The sequence below is a fragment of the Notolabrus celidotus genome, chromosome 16 (assembly GCF_009762535.1).
Source record: "Notolabrus celidotus isolate fNotCel1 chromosome 16, fNotCel1.pri, whole genome shotgun sequence".
Taxonomy (NCBI): Eukaryota; Metazoa; Chordata; class Actinopteri; order Labriformes; family Labridae; genus Notolabrus; species Notolabrus celidotus.
The window spans coordinates 24,295,722-24,314,100 of record NC_048287.1 but is presented as its reverse complement, the minus strand read 5'-3'; the positions used below and the strand labels follow the sequence as shown (position 1 = coordinate 24,314,100).

At 41.4% G+C, this 18,379-nt stretch overlaps 1 protein-coding gene across 3 annotated transcripts in view; it reads right to left on the bottom strand.

Moving 5' to 3' along the window:
* ext1c (exostoses (multiple) 1c) overlaps positions 1-18,379 on the bottom strand; it is a 119,201-nt gene that overhangs the window by 2,705 nt on the left and 98,117 nt on the right. For all 3 annotated transcript variants that reach the window (XM_034705576.1, XM_034705578.1, XM_034705577.1), the window contains 8 exons: positions 14,616-14,709; positions 10,423-10,530; positions 8,487-8,606; positions 5,440-5,572; positions 4,447-4,565; positions 4,166-4,261; positions 3,620-3,706; positions 3,378-3,538 (listed from right to left, as the gene is read on the bottom strand). In XM_034705576.1, coding sequence (XP_034561467.1) covers positions 3,378-3,538; positions 3,620-3,706; positions 4,166-4,261; positions 4,447-4,565; positions 5,440-5,572; positions 8,487-8,606; positions 10,423-10,530; positions 14,616-14,709 — 918 coding nt within the window. The remainder of the gene's footprint in view (positions 1-3,377; positions 3,539-3,619; positions 3,707-4,165; positions 4,262-4,446; positions 4,566-5,439; positions 5,573-8,486; positions 8,607-10,422; positions 10,531-14,615; positions 14,710-18,379) is intronic.

Sequence of the window (18,379 nt, the reverse complement as noted above, 5' to 3'; positions counted from 1 at the left end):
CGTATTGTCTTCTTCCTCCTGATAGTTATCCCAATGTTGCCAAGCAGCTTATAAGATTACTGAACTTTAAAAAAAAAGTAAGCTAAAACTAAAACACTGGGTGAGAAACAAACAGTTCTATTTGCTCTAATTTCCCTCCTGCTGGAACATTTCCTCACATCTGTTGCCAGTGAGCAGAACCATATATCTGTCTCACTAGAATTAGTCTTTGATCACTTTTAGCTTCTTGTACTTCCACTAACAGCACAAATACTCTTCCAACAAGCACGTAGGCTACACACCTACACACAGAATAAAGAGATGTCCACGCGGTTTATCGTAGGTGGATGCAGCCAGCACCTGTACGCAGAGATCTATAGAGAAGGGGAGCTGTTGTGATGTATGTTGATGATATGTATCTGGGACAGGTTAACTATTTCACCTCCCACTGGGATTTGATATTTATAGTGCACAATAAGCCAACCCACTGTGGAACAAGGCACACTGTATATTCTTTCTTCCTTCAGTTTTTCAAAGTGGAGATTTCAGAGCAGTGCTTCTTACAGTCTGGACATATTGCATGACATCTGACAGACTGAGCACCCATCACTGTTTGACATATATTTGAATTGTCAAGACATTTTAATGGACCATATTTAACTTTGAAGTGACTAAATGTTTTCTTGTCTTTTAGCAAAGCACCCGTTCAGTGCACTGTCATATAATTTAATAACTCAATGCACAGTCAGTAATTGGATAATTTGCGTGCAAATGACTTAATTGAGGGGCTGAGGTAGGTTTTGAATGACGACTCATTGTCATCTGACTGTTTAATTGGTGAATCAGGCGTTTTATGTAATGCAAATGGACCTAAAATATGTCTGTGGGATAACCTGAGGGCTGTATAGATTCAAATTAGCATAGAGAAATGTGTTTTCATAGAAACTGCTGACACTTTGTCTAACTATGTTGCCAGCCTTCAGCAGCCTTTAAAACGCCCGTCTGTTGAGTAATTACATTCAGACTGTTGAAGAACTAGCGTCCCTTCACTGTTGCACCTTTAGACTTCAGGCCTTTTTTCAAATTAATCATACCGCTACAAGAAATCCCTGAGTAATTCACCCTCTTCTTCTATCTTCTCACTCATACATACAAATAATTATCTTCAGTGCTGTTTCCGTCTGTGTGATTGTTGCTTTTTGGGATTCATGGAAGTGTGCTGCTGCTGCTGCTGCATTCATCAAGTTGTCCCCCGTCTTTAGCTGTTGAACTCTGAAAATAAATCTGTATTCATCCCAGTTGCATAATCCATGATGAGTTTGTATGCATGAGTTTAAAAATAGGTTTGTGCTCAGTAAAAGCAGTAAATAAAGAAATGAAGATCTAAGAAAAATATTCACAAAGTGTATTAAACCACGCTTGGTTTTGTTAAGCCTTACAAAAGCAATGTGGCTTTAGTTTAACTAGCTTGAATGTGTTGAAACATATGGGATTGATCTATATGAAACTCTGTACAAACATTTGTTGTTCCTACACCACAGATCCCAATAACCTCTGTGATCCCGGACAGAACCAGAATGTATTTCTATGTGCCCACTAGAACAGCTCTAACCTCACACTGCCTTATGTACAGACATAAGATGTCTCCAGAATATGAAGACACAATGAGTTTTCCTGCTTGATCACAGGTATTAACTTTAGTTCACAGGTATCTATGCTTCCAAAATCACAAACATGAACCCTGTTGGACTGAAGACAGTCTTCCCAAGACCAGATTGGACCTTATCATTTAAAAAAAAAAATATTTCACCAACTCAGGTATGACATACTTCATACCTGATGCTTTGTGTATTATTAAAGAGTGATGTATAGTAAATGGGTGATTATGTGAAATAGAATCCTGACAGGGCGAGACAAGATCTGACACGGTGATGAGTCACCTGCTCACAATACATTTTCCTACTTCTTACCTGGCTACCAACTAAACTTTCAACCAAGTGAACACAAAATCAGCTATTGGTAGCTCCTCTACGACAACAGTATTCTTATCAATCAATCAATCTTTGTACATATAGTGCCAAAACACAACAAACATTATCTCAAGAGCAGAGCATGTCTAGACAGTACTATGTTATATTATTAACAAAGACCCAACATCAAGACAGGAGAAGATCCAGTCCCATCACACAGACAGGACTCAGTATTATCTCATCTTAATCCACCATGCGCAGAACACTTTGCAGCATTTAGCAAGTTACAGAAGCAAGACAAACTTCCTTTAACAGGCAGAAACCTCAAGCAGAACCAGACTCATGTTAGACAGACATCTGCCTCGATCAGCCTACTTGCGGGCATTAGCGCTTTTCTTAAAAGATGCAGAAAAGAATTGCAGCACCTGTATTAGGTCCTCTTCCCTGTTACTTTTCTGTTAGCATTTTCTTCTCACTCAACCAGTCCTCTAACTGCCAAAGCTCGTATTACGTTGCAGTTTGTGCTCACTGTGTCTGTTTTCTTCAATTTCTTCAACAGATTTCTCTTTTACTCAGCTCCTTGTGCCTTTTAACATCATTTGCTAGTTTCTGTAGTTTTCCTCCTCTAGTCTTTTTTTGGTCATCCATTAAAAACACTATTAGCATTCAATCTGAAGTTCTGTGCTTTTAAAATACACAGAATAATATTAAACATATCTTCAATGTTGAATACGTATGCTATCGTAAACTTACTTTTTTGCCACATTGTCAACAGGTAGAGGGGGAATCTTTAACTTTCTGAACATGCAGGACTCCTTTATGGAGATTTATTTGATATGATGTGTGTGATCTGGTTTTTCATGGCATAGCTATTGCTAATCAGCATTAGTTACCGTTGTTTTGGGGTTTCAACCAATCAGAATCAAGTATTCAACACAGCTGAGTGATTAGTAGGAAAACCAGATAATATGTCTACTTTATGGACCCACCAGACCACTTTCCACTAACCAAGGTTTCTAATTGTTAGAGGAAAGTTTTCTCTTGACACTGTTGCCAAGTGTTGCCATGTTGGCCCTCAGTAATTAAAATAACAGAGTATGATCTAGACCAGCTTTTTAGTGTCCTGAGATAACGTTTCATACAATTTGATGTACATTGATTAATCATTTGATTCTAAAATTGCCATTTCCTCTGTAAGAGTCCCAAAAATATAAAGCTCCACTTTGACCCATATGGTTTCCCAGTCAGTTTTGGAGTCCAACAGTTGGACTTTCCCTCCAAAGACCCCTACTTTTGCAGTCCTCTGACTTTTTCTTCCACACGGTCATACTCTCACCATCCAGTAACTGAATTCATGACAAAAGATACATGACTTAATGACATATCCATCAGCCTTAGCTGTACTTTGGGTCTGTGCGGTTGTCTAACCTGTGGTAGAAGGCAGCTCCAGTCAGGACGATGGAGTAGTCATTGGTCCATTTGGAGGTGTAGCCCCAGGCACGCTTCAAGGGGTCCCAGAAGTGACTCCTGGGAGGGTAGCCCACGATCCGCTCAGGGAAGTTCCTCCACACCAGGAAGGCAAAATTCACCTAAAATGACAGAAAGTCTTAGAAATGATTGCAACCTCAGCAGGTAAGTCCAAATGTTTGCTGTTCTACTATTTTCATTACCTCACTGGTCAGCAGGACTGTATCCTCATCTAAACTCAGCACCGCTTCCGTCTCTATGGCAACATGAGGTAGGAACCGACTGGTTGTCTGAGAGAGGAAAACTGTCATAAATCTCAGCTCTGTTACTGTAAGATGTATGTTGTGTAGCCTGTGCTGAGAGAGATTATGAGGATGAGGTAGAGATGATCGTGTTACAGTAAATCTTGCTGAGAGACTGAGGGGAGTGAATCACTGTGGATCTTTTTGCCTCTGGAGTTAAAAATAAAAGATAGACAGTGTAAGGGAGACGAAAAAGAAATGTCAAGAGTGAGTGACATTTATGAAAGCGAACGCCACACGGATCGGTGGACACATCAGATACACATGGATAGGAGGAGGAGAAAAAAACATATCCAGGAGAGGAACCGAAAAAAAAGCATCAACAGAGATTTATGAGTGAAAGGGAAAGAAAGAGGCACATAAACAGAGCGAGCAGCCGGCAGTTTGTCACACTGTCACTCAGACGTCAGAACAGAGTATGAGTCGTGAATGGCACCAGTCCCTCACCTTCCTCCTCCCGTCTGTCACAGTGAGGGGGACGGGCATGGGAGGCCATTTGCTCCGGTTGGGCGGCGGTTTCTCACTGTTCCAGAGAATGATTATCTGCAGCAGCAGCAAGAGAAGGAAATTTAGCAGAACACAAACACATAAAGACGCATTAAACTAAATGAAAATAACTTCTGACATCAATCCAACAGAAGGAGAGGTGAAAGTGTGCTTTATTAACGCTGAAGAATAAAGTGTAGAAGTGAGGATTTAATCATAATTCAAGAAAATGTTGTGTTTACCTGCGAGCAGTATTTCGACTTTGAGACCACCTGAAGCAGCTTCATGATTGGCTGAGACTGGGAGACCAATGGGGAGACAGCATGGATGACAGCAGTAAAATCCTGACCTGGAGTGACTCCTGAACGAGAGACAAAAAGATGTGTTTAAGAGAGAACTGATAACCTAATTAAATATTGATTAAGTGCTATTTTATACGTGCAGCTTAATAGAATTGTAAGAATCCTGCACACTGTCAAAGTTGCAAAAACAAATTTTTAATGGCAACATTTTGGTACCAGAGCTTCATCAGGCAAATCCAAATAAAAGTTGAAAATTCTAAAGGATGTTCTGCAATTTTGCATTTTACAATATTCTGGAAACATAAAAAGCAGAATTGTAGGATTATAAAAATCTTCCACCATGTTTAATGGCTCAAAATTAAGAGACGCCCAAAAGACTAAATTTAGAACTTGAAAATTATTTCCACAAAATGCTGTGCTGTATATTAAATTCAGGAAAAGCCCCACTAAATCCTTTTTTAAAGCCTGTAAGTCTGGTAAGAATTGTTGTCTTTATAATGTGTCACAAGCAAAACACACTACTTTACATTGAAGGTAAAGTCAAAAAGTAAAAGCCTTGAAACGAGTCATTAAACCCCTCCAAAAATATAAATGTTTCAACAAAAGTGTAGCTGTTTCCGTCCATCCAATATTCTCAACATCTTAGAGCCACTGTGTGAATTATTCTTCTTCCTGATGCCATTAGTGTCACCAAACAAATGTCACAATCACATAAACTCACACATTATGGTTTTCAATAAACCTCATTGCATTCTTACCAAACTAAGACTCACACACACAAGGATTAGATAAATATTTGACTGATTTTCTAGTGTTGATTAATAACCTCTGCCTCCACAGCTCTGGCATAATAGTCTAATCTCCATCCTTAATGTGCAATCAAACCAACATTTGCATGTTGATCTATCTCCTTTAAATGATGTGTGTATTTACCTAATCCCAGGTAGTAGAAAGGAAAATGAGCGAGGTGAGTGGAGTACTCTGGCAGGACCAGCAGACCTCCTGGCAGCGAGTTCCACATGTACTTGTTCCTCGATATGTGAGAGAAGACGCGGTCTTTAATGATCTAGAGAGAGAGAAAAAAAGAGAAGGATGAGTGTTGCAGTGTTTGTTGTGAAGTGGCTGTTGTGTTCATCTAAGCCGGCACCAAATTTATTTCTTCCCCGCTAAGCTCCTGGATGAGAGTCTTGGAGCTTAATGTAAACTCCACTGACACTCTTGTGTTTGCATATCACAGCTCTTATGATACGGTTTGTGTACTTCCTGTTTACGCCAACAGGAGGTGTCCACGCAGCAGAAACGCTGACATCCTCTCTGCAGCCCTCTGCCTCTCTGACCCCAGGCTGACTGCACAGCTGTCTCCCATGGGGAGAGGTTCCCCTCTGCATGCTGTATGTATATAAGCAGCTTATCACCAACCTCCAGAACCTCTCCTTTTATTATCTCGAGTATAAATCCTCAGCATAGAATACACTGGGGACTTGCGGACTTGCCATTTATAAACATGTGCCTGCCCCTGACTGTGTGATTCCTTCAGAGGGTTAAATCTGTTGTTTCCTCTCTTATGAGCTCAAACTGACACTTGCACTCTGTGCAAAAACTGCTCATATAAGGAGGTTGTTATTTCTTTTCATGCATCATATAACCCTTGGGCTAACCTTCAAATGACATTCCCCTAGCTGGAGCAGCTACCTTTGAAGAACATTTTTCCTCAGCTTGTTCAAAGACCAGACAGTAAAAAACAAAAAATGGACAGAGAGAGAAGATTCACCTACATATGAGGAAGACAGGATGATGGAGCTGTGAAAAATGGAGGACAACAACCCAAAAAGCTCCCTGTCTCTTCTGTTTACCGCAATAACACTTTCAAAGATGAGATTCTTTTCTGAGCCCGACCTGTAGCTTCTGAAAGGAAACCCAGAGTCTAATAACGTTGAGCAGCCAGGCAGAAAGAAGCAGGTTGAGACGGATATTTGAAATGTAATGATATATAATTTCTATACATTAGGGGATTTCTCAGCGACTGCAGGCAGATCGGATGTGGACGGCTTTGAAATGTTCCCTCAGACCTCGAGCTGAGATTGTAAAAGAGTAGAAATATAGAGCACTGGCCAAGCTCCAAGCCCATAATCATAATGATAGAAGGGTGGTTTGATTCAAATGTGGAAGCTCTGTTGGAAAGAGTTTCTGACAGAAGACTGATGATAGCACACAGGCAGTAAAAAACACAGAGGTATAACTACGCTGCTGAGTGCTCAATGGAAAACCTGTGTTTACAGCAGGAGCTGCTCTTTGTGGATGTTTTCACATTCCTCTACAGAACTGTACAGTGGGAGAATTCAGAGTTTTAAAATATAGGTTCAAACAGGTTTCAGATGATAGTTAGTGGCCAGTGGAAACACTGCTGGAGATAGAGGTTGGAGCGGTGGCACAAGAAGCTAAAGCTAAGATTTATAAACTAAAGTCAGAGTTCATAGACTTCTAGAGATAAGAAAGCATGCAGCATAGCTTAAGGTGTGGTTATTCGGATATCTCATATTAGCTCAGGGTTGTGATAACTGACAGACACATTTTTGACCGATAGCAAACAGTCAGTGGTTGCTTTTCAAGAGAATTGGAGAACACAAAAAAGAGGGAGCTACGCTAGCTCATCCACTGAACCCTTTGTCTTTACAGAATAACTTCAGAAAACAAATAAAAGTACAAATGTGTTTTAAAATATGCAAGCTAATCTGAACTTATTTTCCCATTTGCTGAAAAAAAGTTGTTAGGATTTAGTTACCTAGCTAGTTCAGTTGAGCAACCAGACCTCTACACTAAAGCTGCTTATACATGACGTTTGAGGAATGCAGAGAGCGGGAAAACCTTATTCCAACTTCATTAACGCATTACTCTAAGAAGGAGGCTAGGAGGAGACTAGGAGGGGGCTGGGAGGATGCTAGGAGGGGGCGAAGGGGGCTAGGAGGAGAGTCGGACTGTTTTTCGAAACCGCCTGCTGCATGCTACTTAGAAATGTAGCATGCAGTACATACTGAAAACTGCATACTGTGTTTGAAGTTAGTATGTAGTATGGCTGTTCTGTTGGATCTGTTTTGTAGTATGCTGGATCAGGCGTCGCTAGACTCCTGGTTTCGGAAAGCGGAAGTAAACAACGGCCAAGTTTATAGTGAAACTGCTCCTTTAGCATCCACTTAAGATTTAAAAAGTTAAGAGGTGAAAAAAAAAACCAAGTGCCCCTCGTCAAAACAGAAGAAAAAAGAAATGCGGAACGAAAACAGAAGAAAAAAGAAATGCGGAACGTTATCACGTTGCATTTTGGGAAAACTACGCGAGGGAGACTGGTCCAATGCATACTGAGAAATTGTCCTGAATCAATACGACCCGGGTAATTTTGGCATACTGTAGATATTGCTCTTTTTCACATACTGCTTACTACAGACTTAATTTTGGCCATATCAGGTTGTGCTAGTATAGTAGGCTGTTTCAAAAACAGCCTAGGAGGAGGTTAGGAGGACACTAGGAGGACCTTATGAAGAAGACTAGGAGGAGGCTAGGAGGAGGTTAGGAGGAGGTTAGGAGGACACTAGGAGGACGTTAGGAGGAGACTAGGATGAGGCTAGGAGGAGACTACAAGGAGGCTATAGAATTTGTTGTGGTTTTGGCAACAGAGCCAGCATGCTAACCAGCAGCTTGATAATTCTTAGTTTTAGAACTTTTTTTTGTTTATAGACTTTTTACTTCTTAAATATTCGTTTTCAAATTCAACAATCCAAAGGAGAAAGAGTTAGCAGGGAGAAATGAAAGAATACAGAAATAAAAACTAACTAACGTTAGCCATCACACTAGCTAACGTGTGATGGCTTACTTTAACTACAGTTTATCAAATAACTCAGAACTCCTTCAACTCAAACAATCATTGATCAATTTTGTTCTCTTTGTTATCAGGCCGTCATGCTGTTCGTGTTAAAGCTGAATCTGACCTCCAGTGTTGTGAGGACAATCTTGTCCACGGAAGAGAAGTATGCTTCCCACAACATCTGGGTCCTCTGTCTGAGGGCCAGGACTCGCTCATTCCCCACCGCTCTCACAGTGGACGGCACCTGAGGACAAAATATGAGAGAATGAATTAGGACAGGAGAAAAAGCAACAAAGAGCTCATTGTTTCAAAGCAAGTCTCAAAATAGAAGAGAAAAGAAACTGCATTTAAGCGATCAAAACTTCACGAGCTGAATGAAGTGGCTGCTTCATTCGGCCTCCTGAAGGGAGGCACAAAGCTGATTCGGGTTCTGCTGTTCAGGCTATTAGACCGTAATTAGTTAGGACTACATTGAGGGTTTTCAAGTGAAACACTGAAATTGATTTAATCACTTAAAGAGTAAAGCTCAGCAGCTTAGTCAAAGTGGAAAAAAGCTGGTTGAACTTAGAAAAGTGAGCGTTTGACTCCTCTAAAGCCTTTTGTCTTTATGCTGCAAACACACTTTCTAATGAGAGAACCTGAAGGCGGCTAAATCTCTCTTCTTTTTCTGTCCTTGTTCTTTGAACCACTGAGTTTCTCTGCATACCACCCTTAGCTACGTTTCTCCTTTCTCTCTCCACTTAGTACACCAGAAGGACAGCTTCACTACAACCTCGTCCTCGGTTAGTTTGAAGTGTGTGCTCTAACGCAGCTTCAGATCATAGACAGTTCGAACATTCGTGTGTTTTGTTTCCATGCGAGGGTTGTGCAGATGGGCAAAAATGCTACCGACAAGGCCAGCCCTGCTGTAATTTCAAAATGTCTCCAGTCAGAGCTCTCGGGGGCTTGTTCCTGTTCATTAGCTGAATGCCAATTCATGTCCTCCATTGGCCGAGATCAAAACGGATCAATGCAGAGGAGACATGATGTAATTTGTGCAAAGGGAGAGAGATGAAGGTTGTAGCAGTAAGAGAGAGCCAGCTTTGCTTGCTCATTGTGTTTATTTGTATGTAAAAGGAGTCAGACACAGAGGATGAGTGAGCGAGTGCTTTTGAACTGATGCTGGATTAATACCTCCAGGGGTGTTTAATCTCAGAGGGCTCCCACCTGTTTGATACAGGTAATAGAGAGTCTGGCTCTGGAAATGGGATTTTGAGTGAGGTTTTCTTGCATCCAGATCAGCTGGGCAACATACCAATAAAAAAAATCTCAGTTTCTCACCCACTTTTAAAATATGCATGTATGACAATATTTTACATAGCACACCATTTTAGTAAAAACAAGTCTGCTCAGCTGTGACATTACTTCCTGTGTTGCAGACAGTGCTGTGAGTCTTAAGAACTTCAGGGTGTTTGATCCAAAGAGAAAACATGTATTGACGGCTTTAACAAACACATTCAGTCGGTTTGATCGATGGAGCCAGACTGATCCTCGACAGTGCAGTGAGTATTGTAAACTATGGAGTTGAAACATGTTCTGCTGGACATATCAGTGCGTAATGGAAAACCAATACACCAAAACTAATACATGTCCTAAGGGCCCTAAAGGGATGTTCTGAAGCAATACTTCATACTACACTAAATACATGAAAATTGATCTCAACTTGTCCAACACAGCTAAACATAGGTCACTGCTGCAAGTCAACGAGATGCCATCTGTGCTTGTTTACATACTGGTAGTTGAACATTCTAGCATTAAAGCTGTAGCCATGAACAGAAGCTACAACCATAGCTAGTCAATATCCCAAACATAGAAAATGTTCTGCCCCTGGTCATGTAATTTGTTGGATAGCTCTTTACACTTCTCTTTTATTGCGACCTTCCTGATTGGTTGTTATCTTAAAGGTACGGTATCTTGTTCACTAGCGAGCCCAAAAGAATACGGCGCTATCAGGATGTCATAGTTGTATATTTAAAAGCTGTGTAACTTCAAATGTGCATGAGTCAGCCGGAGTGTCTTACCTGCAGTAGTAACCTCTCATCCCCCTCGATGACCGCCTGGTTCCACTGTATGACATCAGAGAACGGCAGCTCCCAGCCATTACTGAGCAGTACGGGGATACACGCCGCCTGGAAACAAACACACGTACACATGAATGTAGAAAGTTTTAAGAGGAAAGGGACTTCCACAAACAGAACTTCTATTATTTAAAGAGAACAAAACAATTCCATAAATGTCACTTAAACTCAGCTGCAGTTCGGCTGCTCCCCTCCCTCGCTGCAGGATTCTTTTTGGCAGAGAAAAGCATAGCATGACATCCTACAGCTGCATGCATATAATACAATCAGTATGAGTCCAGTCCCAGCTGCTTGGCACGGCGATGTCCCAGGCTGAGCAGATAATATGATCGATGCTCTTGTGTGTAAATGTATGTGCAGCTGACTGTGTGTGAAGCGTCTTTACGGTAGCTGGAATGACTAATATCTCCTATCTCTCCTTTCCCAGGAAGCCCTAGAGGTTTCTTAAAAGACTGTCACTCAGATGTATTCACACACAGATGTGGCTGACAGGGCTGAATCCTTGTGTGCTAATTAGCTACGAGCACTGAGGGGACGAATTCAGGAGAGGAGGTAAACTGCAGAAAAGAAGAGAGGGATGAGGGGATGGAAGGAGAATAAGAAGGCTTATACATGGGGGCATCACGCTTTATTGAAGTTGATTTTTGAAGTTGTGTTATCCCCTCGTTCACTGACAGGTGTTTGATGTTGCTCCACTTCTCTTTTTTTTTTGCTATCCGAGCCCCCCTTTGCTCTCAGTACTCCTTTTTTCCTTCCAATTTCACCCCCTTAGACTCTCATCCCATACTTGTCTCTTCTTCTTTCTCTGAAATCTGGGGTGTCGATAGGTCTTGCTGTTATTTATTTTTCTCCACTTTTTTTTCCTAATTAAACCTCAGAGAGCAGCTGCAGGAGCCGCAGTGGTGGAGATCAAACGCCCCCTCCGGCCCACATTGGGGCCTCCACGCTCCCGCATTTCATCTGAGAATAGACCGGCTGAAGGACACTCAAGCAAATAGGGCGACTCGTATGTGTGCGTGCGTGTCAGAATCAAGCCCCAGGTCACAACAAGGTCACACACAGACACCCAGAGCGATAATACAAGGCCTCTAAAATTTGAGAAGCCGCCTTAGGCTAGCCTGAGTCTCCTCCCCAGGAGATGAGGCCTTCTGAGCGTGAGTTTCAAACATTTTGCCCTGCTCTTCGCCTGCAGGAAAGGTGATATGAAAGCGTATGTGCTGTGTAGCTGCGTTTGGTTTGTTTGCATTGGGAGTCAGAGAAAGGAAGGTTTGGAGTGAATGTGTATGTGGAAAGCTGGCGGTAAGTATTCCACCACAAACTTGTAATTGCCAGTTCTTCTGTGGGCTTGACTGGCACCGAAATAAAGAAGAATAACACAAGTGAACAATCCTGAGGAGTGCCTGGAATAGAAGAAAAGGAGAGGACTCAGAGAGAGGAATGACCGAGTGAAAGAGAAAGATAAGAAGAAGGCTGACAAGGAGGGGAAATCAGGACCTTGACTGCTGCACCGAAATAAATAAAAATTACAAAAAAAAGAAGAACAATCCAAAAAGTGCTCCAAATGGAAAAAGAAAGAGAGGACTCAGGGAGGAAAACAACTCAAAGAAGAGAGAGAAAGGAGGGGAGGAAAACAGGACCCAAACTGCTGCCAAGCCAAGTGGGTTGTGTGTGTGTGGATTTGTCCATTCAGCAGACATCAGTGGTGGTAAGGGCAGCCTGCCACTCCTATGGATGCTTCCGGACCATTCACACACACATAAAAACACACAAACGTCGCCCCAGAGAGCAGTGCAGCCAGGGAACATTTGTAGCAGCGAGAGAGTTCAACGTTTGGCAAATCTAAAAACAGCCACTACTGCTTCCTGTGCTTGGTGTGAGACTGTCGACTTGGGTGGCGTAGAAGGGGGAGAAAACTACAGCAGACTGCTTTAAACTCTTCTTTCACTCCACTGCGCTCGGTTCCTCCATTGTTTGCCTACTTGCACTTTCCCTGATGGACTTAAATACCAGTGTTTGCACTCGCCCGTGTGTGTTAATGGACCCATTTTAGCTTAAAAGGCCCAACAAATAGCAAATAAAGCCTGTGTAGTCAAATCCCCTCTCAGCACAACACAATGGTCTGAGGGAAAATACTTACAGATGTGACCATTAAGGTGTCAATAAGCAAGAGACTACATAAACACAGGCGCTGGAACATAAACATTGTGCTTCCTGTGCATTTCCCTGTTGACAGAACTGTATATGAGCTGGATCTCTTCACTGCTTCCTGCAAAAGTGTAATTTGGCCACTTTAATGTGTTAGTGTTAAACAGAGGAATGCTGCAGATAGAGTAGTTTTGATGTCTGCTGTGTTAGCATGTAGTTTGTGAAGGTTCAGAGGAACTGGTGAGTCCTCAAATGCCCCAGCAGGACAGATGTAGGACAACAGTCTTACAGGGAATATAAATCAAAGTGACGAGTCGATGTTGTGTTACTTTTTATCTGACACATAATGCCAACCTGTGACTGAATGATTTATACTTGTTGACACCGGAGGTTTTAAATGTCTGCAGTAGAAAACTGTTAAAATTATGGTTTTGACATTGTTCAGTTTAAATTCCCGAGTTCTGCTTGTTAACATGAAATATATTACAGAGGTCTTACACTGTGTTACATCAGGGGCGTACAAGTGAGGCATCACTGCACTAATAGCAGCTCATCCACCTCCACCTTCCACCCAGAGTTATTTATTCATGACTAAAAAAAGCAACAGTTAGCGGTAGAGTGTTAGAACAGGCCTTAGTTATTAACTATTCATAGTTTAATGGTCATAAGTTCAGCTTATCTGCTTCATCATAACTGTACCACACCAACTTTGAAGTATTTTAACTGCATATAAAGATGGATGACACATCTCCTTTTTCTCCTACTGCGCAAAAGTGAAGCCAAAACACTGAAAATACCAACAAACGTTTCTTATATCTTATGTTAGTGAAGTATTTTGAGACAGAGATGGACTGGTGGAGCCGTGTTATTCAGAGGCATCACTTTTCAATACACAAGGCAAGCAACTGCTTGAGGGTCTGGGCCAGTAAGGGGCCCCAAATTGCGGCTGAACTTTAAACCACAGCAGTGGCTCAAAATGTGCAAAGTTTGCAATGACAGTAATGACCTCCCTGAGGGCCCCATCTGACAGCACTCACTCTCTTAGAGCTGCTAAGTGTCACATGTGCATTAATCCTGGTTTCTCAATGAAAATCACTCAATTAAAAAATAAAGAGTAATTATCCATCTGTGAGTAAGAAAAGGACAAGGAAAAGAGACAGCAGGACAGTAGTAAGTGGAGCAGATGGTGATTTTATATAATGGTGAATGATTCCATGCTGCTAGTCTAGCCAATGGGGGAGAGACACTTCAATAACTTCTGCTAGCATTACATTATGGCGTTTGCGCTTTGACACAGTTAGTTATCTTAGCTAGTAGAACTGCCTTGTGTGGCCAGCTCATGTTGGTTGGGTTGAGAGTCTGCTGCAAGGGGCCCTCTGTGGATTTTTGTCCCAACAGTCTCTGGATTCATCACTGAGGCTGCTACTTCTTGCTTGCTAACACATGTTTAACCTACCAATACAATTTATATTCAGATCTCTCAGGTTAATCCTCACTAGAACAGATTCTTGTGTAAGTTTGAAGTGTGCACTCTCAGTTATGGAAAGTTCAGTGACACTCACAGTACTGCAGGAGCCACATTCATCAACAGGGCTGCCAATCATGGTGCTATACCCCATCAAATAACCAATCAATACTGAACTTCTCAGAAAAACAAGCACTTAGACATAAATCAGTGTGATAAGGAAGACAGAAAACATGTTTGAGAACAATTACTGCACGAAAGACACGTTAACTACTACTTGTAATTCTTTTTCATGTTTGACAAATGTCCCATCTTCTCACATGGAGGGGGCGGGCTTTATGATGTGCACTGCAGTTAGTTAGGGAGGTAAGCTCCATTTGATTTGGCTTCGCTTATGGGGAGCTGTCAGGTCATCAAACCTTTTATACAGACTATTCAGAGAGAGGAGATTTCCAACATTCATCTCAAGGAAAAGTTTTTTAGCATGATACCATAACTATTAAAACTCTGAAGTTTGTAAATCTACCTGTAGGGACTCCAGGAAGCGAAAGGAACCCAGGCGTCGACCTCGAGGCACCAGACAGAAGGTGGAGTTGTGGAGGAGCTCCTGGTAATCAAACCTGAGAAAGAGAAGAAAAACAACTTAATACAATCATCCATATTTATTTATTATATTCAAACGCTTACTAGAGAAGAGCATATTGAAATAAACATAAAGTACTTGTGCTGTAATGAAAAGGATGAGCACCCACCTCTCATTACATTCTCATCTTTATGTATAAGAGTGAAACGATTATTCTAAGAATTCTGGACGTTAAAGAGGAGAGTGAGAAAAATGAAAGACAAGTTGTGCGTAGACATTTGGATGAGTGATGGAAAAGATCAACAAGGCCAAAATGATTACACATCAAACTCTTGGGAGAGAAATATTTGCATAAGTGATTTTCTGACACAATACGTGGTCTCATTCCTCTTCAGAATCTAAAGACCTTGAGCAAAGTTTATGAAAAGCAGGTTTGAGATTAAACTGTCGTGTGATGACTCGGGTTATTCAGCTACAGACAGATGGTTAAAGAACATTACAAATACGCATCCAAGGACAAAGTGTAAGATGTGTGAGCTGAGCTGAAGAGTCCAACAGAGGATTCAATGAGTTCAGAGGTGGAAAGAGACCTGATTGGAGGACTGCAGTATGACAGCAAGGAGAAGAATGATCTAATCTTTCTATTCAGCGGTTTAGTTTGTTCCTGGATATGCTCTTGAGAAGTGTTAACGTGGTCACTGAGATGTCTAAACCTTCTGATCCATGAGTGTCTCTGCTGGCCTTGGTTGAGAGATGTTTACTAAGAGAAAGACGACTTTAGTTTTATGACGTTCAAATAAAGATTTATAGTCTTTAATATAAGGAATAAAAGTCAGAAGAGAGTTTTGTGATGATATGCTACTGTATTATTTAATTTTTATACAATTTGAAAAAGGAGATGTAATTCTGTGAAGAAATATAAAAGTCTGCTGATGCTGTACGGCAATGAGCATTATACTGATAAATGGAACCGAGAAGCACGAACCACTACCTCCTGAAATAACCCCATGATCGCAATCAAATCAAATAAATCAGCTGCCACTGTGGCGACACACGTCCTGTGATATATGATATTTAGTGACTGTCACACATAAAGTAAACCAGGACTTTCGTGGCTTTCCAATTCTAATGTTTAGCAATAATGACTCCGATTACACGCCGTAATAAATCTCCACAAGTTTTTCCCTCCCTCCACAGAAATCCTGGCGCCGCTCCAGATAGCTTCTGTATGTTGGAAAAGATATCCATCACTGAGCTGAGAAGTAAATATGCCCTAATCTCTGTTCTCTATTGATTTGTGCTGTAGACAAGAGGGCCTGAACTGCTGCCAAAGTAGGAAATTTTCAACCCACTTCTCCGGCAAGCTGCTGCCATACGTCAACTCAGTGAGCTCCGGCACTTCATACTCATATTTCAAACTCTGAAAAAGAAGCCACATGGAAACCTCTGCATCAATGCAGGCCTTCATCGGCTGAGTAAAACGGCTACAGACGAGCGGTGTAACGGCCTCATGGTGAAGAACTGCACGGCAGGGTAAACAGATGGGGGAAACAAACAGACTCTTTTATGAGAGGTACACTTCTCCTTTCACTTTTCTTCTCTTCATCTCATCACCCCGCTTCTCCTCCTCATCCTCCTTTAAGGGGAAGGTTGGGTAATTTGAAGTGGGGTTGTGAGGAACTCGACAATACACAGTGTATTATACACTTACTGCAGCACAGCGCGCTTTAAAAGAAGCACACTGTTGATGTCTGCATTCAGCTGAAGGCCGATTTAACAAAGGAGAGCTCTGTGAGATCTGCGCTGTGCCCAGGACACTCTTTAATCTAAAAGACTGAAGAAGGGGCATACGCCAACTTTGAAATGTAAAAAATATTGAGTCAATTTCACCACAATGTTTCCTAACCACTGTATAAAAGATGGATGGCACGACGGCTCCCCAAAGGTGAAGCCAAAACAATGTACGCTTGGCCTGCCCCCTCCATGTTAACAGATGGGACAAAGCTCAAACAATCAAATGAAAATACACACTAAATAAATGGTTTAGGACAGTGTTTATTCTAGTAAGAACTTTATTTGTTCTTAGTTGTTTGATGCTAAAAATCCTTTATAATACCATGATGACAGCTTTGTTGTCAAACGGAGCTCCTGTGGTGCTGTGTGCTTGGTGAACAGTGTAGACAAGGGCAGATTAGTGAGCACTAATGCTTGAGTCATCTGACTTTTCATAATCCTGAGTTTCTGCTACAAACCGACTCAAGAAGCTGTTTCACTGAAGACTGCGCTGACCGGAAGGATCTTAGTCGTGTTATCAGTAACTTATATGTGTGTTATGGTTAGAGGAGGCTGTGGGATGTCATGAGACACATCGTCCATCTTCACATCCAGTCACTGTACATGGCATGCACAGGATCACAGGACTTCCCCAGTTGGGGGAAGCTTAGTGGCAAAGGGAGGGGCTGTCTGACAGTGAGGTAACTACTACTGGTGCAACATTTTTTTGGTGTGACTTAGCTCCAAACCCCAACAACTGCACTTTCAAGTTGGTACTCTGAGTGGTTCCCCAAAACAAAGGCTGTGCCAACTATCAATCCACTGTAGGTAACACTGATAAAACAACTCAAATGATCCCACTTTGAAACAGTCAAACCACCCTTTAAATCCTACATCTTAGCCTCCTATCTTCTCTTCATCGTCCTCATCTCTTCATCATTTAATCATTCAGTTCTGTTTGTTTAAATGCTGACAGAATGACAGAATGAAATATGCCCACCATTAATCTTTTCACTCCTACTGTTATTTATTTAACCCTCCATGAAAGACAAGATGCAGGCCTCTTTTTGCCCTCCGGCAAAGAGAACTGTGAGTTCTCTGCTGGTTTGGCTTCATAAAAACACCACTTTACAGCCTTTAAGCTAATTGTTTTGGTTTTTCTGTAATTCAATAAGTATTACTACAGTTCTGTTTACTGAATGAAGCTCACTGTACGGTAATCTGTTTAGCTTAAACAGTGGCAAACAAAGAAGGGCAATGTGCTGGCCAACATAGTAGGGCATTGAGTTGAGCCAGGTATTCACCTTTAGCAGGTGGTGGAGACCAAAACCGAGGTGGAAAAAAAGTTAAAAGTTGACAAAGGTTCATCAGGAGAAGGCAAGGCAAGGCAAGGCAGCTTTATTTGTATAGCGCATTTCATACACGAGGGCAACTCAATGTGCTTTACATTAACACATTAAAAGCATTGGAGACATTCAGACAAGCATAAAAGAACATAATTAAAATGACAAATATGATAAAACAGAAAAGAAAAGGAAAATTAGAAATATATTAAAAATTACATTAAAATTTTAATTCAAAGTGGGTTAAAATAATCTAAGATAGGAAGGCAGTGGTAAATAAAAAAGTCTTAATCTTTGATTTAAAAGAGGTGAGAGTTTGAGCAGACCTACAGCTTTCAGGGAGTGTGTTCCAGATATGTGGTGCATAATGACTAAACGCTGCTTCACCATGTTTCGTTCTGACTCTAGGAACTGAAAGCAGACCAGTACCTGATGACCTCTGAGGTCGAGGTGGTTCATAAAGTAGTAGCAGATCAGCAATGTATTTTGGGCCTAAACCATTCAGTGCTTTATAAACCATCAGCAGGATTTTAAAGTCTATTCTCTGACAGACAGGAAGCCAGTGTAGAGATCTAAGAACTGGAGTAATGT